Raw genomic sequence first — 8,017 nt, forward strand, 5'->3', positions numbered from 1 at the left:
GTGTTTAAATGCGTCACTACAATGATATTTTAGACACCTACTGATTTAGTGTATGATAGGGTCTATCCTTGTGGGATTGAACCTCCACTTTTGTCAGATGTGTTTAGTGGTTTCTTAAATAATCAGATGGAAGTTTTTTTTCTTCAAAAAATTCTAACCATAACCTCATGACATCATCACAGCAAAAGACCAGCCATTGTGCTGTCTATGGCTATTATAGTATACTGGATGTGCTCACTCAATAAACGTTTGGGCATTACCTTACATGTACTACTGTACACTTATACTACCATCTGGTGGTCAATTTATTATAAGGCCCATTTCAGACACTTGATCTGGTCAAAAAGTCCAACTATTCATTTAACACCTCCAGATTTGTTTTATTTTTTTCTTCTTACAGAAAGAGTCAAACTGTCCAATGCATAGATCTTGATGTCTTTCTACATATATTATGAAGTGTCCAGTACACAGTCTTCTCTCTTTGAGCTTTATTTAGGATTATAGAAATTATATTTCCACAATTATGTCACTTTTTGCAAAGATTTGGCTATTCAGACATTCATATTTCGTGTTTTCTAAAGAAACATGAACGTAAAGAGGCACCGATCAGTAGGCCCAGTGTTTACGAATGATGCAACGTTGATCAGAAGTAATAAATGATAAAATATTTAAAATCTGTAGGAGAATATTATTTATCACATTATATCACCATATTTTATGAATATATTTGAGATTCTAATACATTCTGAATTTGCACTGATTATATATTCAATGATATTCTGTACATATGTAATTCAGTGAACTACTTCATCCGGCTATATCTCATTTATAACTTTTGGCTTTAATAACTAGAATCACTTTACACTATTGTGTAAATTTATTATTGACAGACTTTCTGGTGAGTGATTCATTATGGTTTTGCAGTCACGATAAATCGCGAGGTTTGAGGTTGGCACATGACTTCTGTAGCAGCAGATGTAAAAGACGCACAGCATGAGACTGTCAAATACAGTATGTAGCACAGAGAAACAGAAGACACTGATTGGCTCATCATGACTGAATCAAGCCAACACATTAAGGGCGTCCGTGAGGACCTTCAGCTCATCTTTGATGGTCTCCAGCCCCAGCTTGACCTTTAGGGGGTTATCCAGCACCTCTATACTGTTGGTGTACGGGTCAAACCGCACAGAAAACGGCCTCTTGATCCGGGTAACATATGTTCTGTTTAACACACAAGTGTTATTTTCAATGAGAGTTATTGTAGTACAAATGAAGGTTTTTATTGTTTACTAAAACTATTAAAATATTTGTGTTAACTGAAATCAAATAAAATATCAGCCTAAATATTATTTGAAAAACAACCTGAATGGAAATTATTTACATATTAGTAAATACAGTAAAGTAGCATTTAATCAACTTTAATGAATAAGTTTAAATTAAGCTTAATTATTTATTAAAAAGAATATACTTAATATTAAAACTATTATTAATTTCAAAATTATTAACTTTAACTTTAAATAAATAAAAATTTTACTAAAATTTAAATAAATTAACATATCAAACAACAAATATATAATAAAGAGAAAATAAATAAATAATACAATGAATTGAAATAAGAATGAAATTATAAAAATGAAACTAAAATATACATAAAAATAAAAGCTAATTAAAAATAGTAATTACTAATTAGTGCTTAACTACAATAAAACTACAATAGCTCTAATTTTTTAACAGCAAAAAGTTTACATTGACATTTTAGTTTAAATAAACTGTAAATATCAAACATATTTATATAATAGATTTTATATCATAATTATAATAAAGTCTTTTTTTGTTTCTTTACGTAACAAAATATTTACTAATACATAACAATTGGTCAAACCTACTAGCAACTAACCTCAGTTTCTCTGTGGCGTCACAGAAGCTCTCAGACACAAAATAGATGGGTTGGTAATTTTGGTCTTGGTATGGCTGAACAGCTACAATGTCCGGATCGAACTCTCGTCTCTCTGGCTCGTCTGAGAGGGAATGCTAGGGCAACAGATCGCATTAATATCATTTTCATAATCAAAACTTTATTGCAGACTCGAGGTCAAATTTAAAGCAGTGGATATAGGCTGAAATCCACTTTCATAAACAACAGGCACCTACCACCAGCTCCCCGTAAGAAGAGAGCAAGCCTGCTCCGTACGCTTTGATTTTTCCTCCCTGCTTACACAGTCCAAACTCCACCGTGAACCAATACAGCTTAAAAAAACACACAAAGAGAAAGACTTTCAGTGTTATGTAGCTCGACTGCAGGATTAGTATGAAATACATGAGATGCTTTGTACTTACTGTTGACAGTTTTTCAATATCTTCATCAGAGGCTCCAAGTGATGCCAGACCAATATTCTGGGACACAACAGGAAGATTTCAAGACTTAAAGCGTTGTATAAAATATGGAGGAAATGTGCAAAATAAGTATATTTTACCTGGGAAAACTGTGCAAATGTTTTATCTGCCAGTATGGGTACGTGGCCAAGAAGTTCATGGACACAATCCCTGTTAAGAGAAACATTATGAATCAAAAAGTTTGCACAACATTACATTTACTGTATTATTTTTCATGAGCTAAAAAAGGCAACAATTAAACCTAAATTTTGTTTTGAATACTATAAAAATGTCTCTACAGACAGACAGAAGTCACTTCAGGTGTCACACATTTGTTTGTGATAGTGTAAACAGCAATTAAGGAGGAGTGGTTTACTATATTTCTGCCAATCGAGTTAGAAGTTTCTTACGGTTCAGGCGAGTGCATGGGGGAGGAGGCGTGCCGTATGTACTGCGTACACTGAAACACACGGAAGGCCAGACTAGCCAGAAAGTCTCGTGCAGAGAGAAGACCTGCCACCGGTCTCAGCTGAAATCCAGTGCGCTCTGCATGAATGAAAGCGAGAGAGAGAGAAAGAGAGAAAGAGAGAGTAAAAGTGATGTATATAAGACACCATTCAGCTTTATTAGTTTTTATATCGTAATATGTGAGTCGGATGGTAAGTTGTGGCATTCAGTGATCAAACATGTCTAATTAATAATAAGTTGTCCAAATGAGGTCCACAACATAGCATATAACTCACAAAAATAAAGTTTTGATATATTGGCATTCGGAAATGTACAAAATTTCTTCATGGAACAGGACAATCTATCATTTTGATCCATACAATGTGTTTTTGGCTATTATTAAAAATGTTCCCATACTACTACAGACTGTTTTTTTTGGTCCAGGTTCACATATGTGTATGTGAGATGGTTCTGGATGTGTAAGACGTGTAAGATGGTTCTTTGTCGATGTCAACGCTGTATAACTGAACACTTATTAGGAACACCTGTTTTATTTCCTCGTGTATGTCTAATGAATTTATCTCTGATAAATTGATTGAATGATTCATTTGATTGATTTAGTAGACATGCAGTACACAGGATAATGCAAAATCAGATCAAATTTGACATCTCCTAAAAATGTCTTCTTAATGGATTTGTAAACTGCCCTCCAGTGGATTACACTGGAATTTCAAAACAATCATCCAGCTGTGTTAGGTTGCTCGGAACAGATTTTTTTCTGTCTGGGGTTGTTTTATAATAATAAATGTATATCATGTATATGTAGAATATTATTTTACACTAGTCTCTATCTTAACATCTTTACAAATGTTGCTAATGGGTTCTAAATGGTTGGCAGCATTCTAACAACGCTGGTCCAGAACAACTTCCTGTTTCATTTTTATTAACTACAAGAACATTTGAACAAAATACAACCCTCACAACATTTAGAACGATTTAAAATGCTCAACGAATATCTTTAAAATTGTATATTATATGCACCTGGACCAAAAACACAGTCTTAAGAGTGATTTAGATTTGAAAGCCAAATAGATTGATGTATGGTTTGTTAGTACATGATTGTATTTGGCCGATATACAACTATTTGAAAATCTAGAATCTGAGGGGGCAAAAAAATCAAAATTTTGAGAAACTGCCTTTAAAGTTGTTTAACTGAAGTCCATAGCATAGCATATAACTCACAAAAATTAAGATTTATATATTTACAGTACGAAATTTTGTAAAATATCTTCATGAAACATTGATTAATGATTTTTGACATAAAAGAAAAATGGATAATTTTGACCCATAGAATGTATTTTTGGCTATTACTTAAAATGTTCCCATGCTCCTAAAGACTGGTTTTGTGGTCCAGGTTCACATATTTGTAAGATCTGGACCAGTGGTCTATAAGTAGTCTCATGCAGGAGGTCTGTATTCCACAGTAGCTTTTATTGGCCAAGGACATCACAAGAGGCCATCGGACTGACGTAAAAAGCAACCAATCACAATTTGGCTTTAATTCCAGGCAGACCGAAAACGACACACCTATTTTTTAAGTTTTAAGTTTTTATCTACCAGATGTTAAACCAACCATCTGAAACTAGTTTATGGCGGTTGCTAGTGTACGCTGAGAAATGTATACAGCAGAGCATTGCTAGTTGGTTTCTAGGGTGTTGCTATGCAGCTGCTTACCGGCCCTCCGCCAAGGTTCTATAATAAATACAGGATCAGTTACACTGTTGCTGTTTTATCCAAATCCAATCCATTCAAATCACATGTTGAATAAGATAAATTTACATTACAGTACATCCATTCATCTGGCCATCTAAAGTGATTTACAATATCTTCAATCTATACATTTTGTGTTCCCTGAATGAACACCATCATCTGTTGCGCTCCTCACATAATGATCTTTCAGTTAAGCTGCACGTTTAAGGTTCTGCTGATGATACAATCTGTTTCATACCTTTTAAGAAGCGGGACACATCCTCAAGCTGAGGGATGTTATCGGGGCTGTAGCCACAGTGTTTCTCTAGTAAATGGAAAGCCTCTAAATGTTCACTACAGGCGTGGGTCGTGTACAGATCTCTGAGGGTGGAGTAAACCTCACGCCTGTATGGACACACATTTCGGCGCAGGTGAGGTCTGATAACATTAAAGTAATGTATACGTTATATATAATAGAACTGAACTCACCATGTCCCGATTTCTTCTTCTGTGTATTCAACTCTAGGAATCGGCTCTCGGCTGGGAAGAGACAGGTGTCAATCAAAAATCTAAAGGTATATCCAATGTCCAGAAAAGCAAAGGTCAAATTGTACGGTTGTAAACATACTGTTTGAATTTGAAGGCAATGTCTCCAATCATCTTCCGCCGCTTTCTGTAAACGGGGTCAGTGAACCCCTGCAAAAAAATATTAGAAAGAATGATAAACCTTGTTGATCCTTTCCTAGTATAATATTATTTAGATTGCATGTTTGATATCTTAAAGGAGATCTAAGCCTCTGAGCATACATGTTTTTTTGGTTTGGGGCTAAATAATAAGTACATGCCTTTACGACAGAATGCAATTTCAGCAAAAAATAATTCCAATATTTTTCTATTCTTACAAGGAGCAGCTAATCCGCTTACCGGATGATCCTGATCTAAATCAGGGTCAAATTTGGTGACAAGGTGATGGCATCTATCCAGTTCAGCAATTTTTCTGGGAAACCAGAGAACTGAATAAAGAAAAATATATAAAACACAGCAAACTGTAAATTACTCTTAAAACAGAATAGGAGAATTATTAAGTAGTCCAATGGCTCCACAGATGTACATTTAACTTCTTTGGTGGTTTTGACGTCCTCTGCGCTTCTCTTTAGGGAGCTGACCAGTGTACTGACATCTGACAGATGGACTTCACATTGAACATAATATTCCAGCTCCTCTAATCCGTCCTTTGGCTTTCGACTGGGTCTTGTCTCAAGATGGTGGATCTTGGCTTCAAAGGTCTATGGTGAACAAAAATAAAATCTTTTTTTTAAATATTATGTATGTTTCATATATTATGTTGTATAGTCATATATGTTGTTCATTGTTTATTCTTATTAGTTAATTGTGCGTAAATTAATGTTAACAGATACAACATTAGAATTTAAATATAAAATTAACATGAACTAATAAATGGTGTAGATGTATTGTTATCTCTTAGTTCAATTAAGTTCAAACTAATAAATGTATTGGGAGAGTTGATATGATATAAGAAAGTAAAGTAAAAGTAATGATGTGCTTCTATCATCATTTTTGCAACAATTCTATAAAATTGATTTAACTTTCAGCTACATAAATAATTTATAACATATAAGTATTTTAAATTGAATACATGGCATATAAAGTAAAATGTTGTGTAACTCATGCAACAACTTAAGAAAAAGTATAATTGTTAATGCATTACATATTGGAGTAATATGTAACAATTATAAAATAAATAAAGGGTATTTTTTAATGAAAAAAACTCATCTGGCTTGCCTCAAAAACCTTCAGAGTGCGGGACAGCGCTGGACTCTTTGTGCTCCTCAAAGAAAAGAATAGACTGAGCAAAGCCTTTCCATCGCTCTCCTCAAACACGATCTGCTCGCTTTGTCCCGCCGCCTCCGCCGCTGCGGCCGCCGCTTCACGATCTTTACGCGCATCCTCTATCAAACTCTGTCGCCTGCCCACAAACTTTTGTGACTGCAGAAGTATAAAACAAGAGCACACGTAGTTTGACGAGGTGTGCTGTCTTCTATTGTAGGATGTAAGGTAATAACTTAGCCCTGCTTACCTTTTGGACATCGGATGGATTTGATTTACATCTCCAAAGGCGCATAAGAACGTCAATGCAGTGTATGTAAACCTGTCGTATAACTTAGACTCAGTCATATGAACTGTTGTGCAGCCGTTTTCTAAGTGCTTTTTATACCGTTTGGGTTCCAAGCATTGCGAAATGCGTGCGTAAAACGGGAACTACGTGTTATGCGGCTGGCAGGCGACACAATGTGCAAAACAATTCTGGTATAAATATTTAATAAATTACATTATTCCCTCAGATTACACTGAGAATGATATAATATATGGATTAATACATTTTTAATGCTGTTTTGCATGCGCCTATCCACTAAAGTTTTTCTGTTTCCTGTATTTTTCCCCTCGTCCAAACTTGTGACTTCAAGGACTATAATCTTAAATGAATACACGTTTATATTACTTATGTTTCTCACATCAAGTGGCATCAGCAAAGAAGGACCTGGAACTAACTTTTGACTTTTTCAAGGTGATTTGAGTTGAGGGTTCAAGTTACCCTTGAGTTAACATAGATCTCCTGTACATGTATTATTTATCAAATTACTATATGGATCTTTAAGATTGACAAAGTGTCCAACTTTCATTAGCAGTACGTATCAATTGCATTGTTGTTTTAAACCTAAATGTCTATTAAACTAATCTTAGTGTCTTTTAAAGCAAATCCAATGCATTCAAGGATTTTAAAATATTAAAAATAAAAAATAAAGAGTCGGCAAACTTTCCTTTTCCTGTTTTGGCACATTTGTATGGATTATTTGATGGTATCCAAACCCAATTAATCTTAGTAGGAACAAAATCATTAAAGTATTTCTTATTATCATAACATGTATTCACATTGCCAACGATGCTATTTAAAATGATTAACTCTTCTCCGTAGTTATAGATACGAGAAGAAAAATCTTACCGTGATGGAGTCGGAGCGCTCGAGTTCAGACGCGGCTCTTCTGATGCTCTTTGTGGATGATGTGGAGCTGCTTGAGTTCTGCATATTCAGATGATAATCGCAGTCTAAAGTCTCTTGTGGTCTCTTGGGATTCCGAGCCAATTTCTTCCATCTCCTTCTTTCTCTGTTATTTATACAGACACTTTCTCTTTGCTGACGTCAAACCGATCCCCTCCTTTTCCACCGTCAAACGTCTTGAAGCCTCTCGCATTCGTTCATAATTTGATTCAGTTCTTGCCGCGTAACTGTCTGTTCACATTTAAAACGCGTGCGTCTCGCCACTTGCCTCCTGTTTGTGTGTGAATGTTACACAGTTTGTTTCAACCACACAATTGATTTGCTTTATCACAAATGGCACGTCCCTCGCAAAAACAACTTTTAAAAGTA

General features: G+C 34.9%; 1 protein-coding gene across 2 annotated transcripts; it reads right to left on the reverse strand.

Moving 5' to 3' along the window:
• Positions 1-420: 420 nt before the first annotated feature.
• Positions 421-7,705, reverse strand: th (tyrosine hydroxylase). 2 transcript variants are annotated; one of them, XM_056739793.1, is made up of 13 exons: positions 7,592-7,705; positions 6,373-6,576; positions 5,681-5,855; positions 5,494-5,582; positions 5,198-5,265; positions 5,059-5,109; positions 4,829-4,974; positions 2,784-2,919; positions 2,475-2,544; positions 2,338-2,394; positions 2,152-2,247; positions 1,898-2,031; positions 421-1,221 (listed from the first exon to the last, which is right to left on the reverse strand). In XM_056739793.1, exons 1-13 carry the CDS (start codon positions 7,673-7,675, stop codon positions 1,062-1,064), a joined length of 1,470 nt encoding a protein of 489 aa, XP_056595771.1. In that variant the 5' UTR covers positions 7,676-7,705; the 3' UTR covers positions 421-1,061. The 2 variants fall into 2 exon arrangements, with proteins under 2 accessions (XP_056595771.1, XP_056595772.1); XM_056739794.1 differs by lacking the exon at positions 7,592-7,705 and adding an exon at positions 6,668-6,802.
• Positions 7,706-8,017: the final 312 nt, after the last annotated feature.

This window comes from Triplophysa dalaica, chromosome 24 (assembly GCF_015846415.1).
Source record: "Triplophysa dalaica isolate WHDGS20190420 chromosome 24, ASM1584641v1, whole genome shotgun sequence".
NCBI classification, from domain to species: domain Eukaryota; kingdom Metazoa; phylum Chordata; class Actinopteri; order Cypriniformes; family Nemacheilidae; genus Triplophysa; species Triplophysa dalaica.

Bases quoted from the DNA above. Each gene is read 5' to 3' on its own strand.
- th (XM_056739793.1), bottom strand. From the start codon at position 7,675: ATGCAGAACTCAAGCAGCTCCACATCATCCACAAAGAGCATCAGAAGA. The intron at 5,110-5,197 runs GTATGTTTACAA...GTCTCTTCCCAG, and splicing joins ATTGCCTTCAAATTCAAACA to CCGAGAGCCGATTCCTAGAG. The intron at 2,545-2,783 runs GTAAGAAACTTC...TTCTCTTAACAG, and splicing joins CCCATGCACTCGCCTGAACC to GGATTGTGTCCATGAACTTC.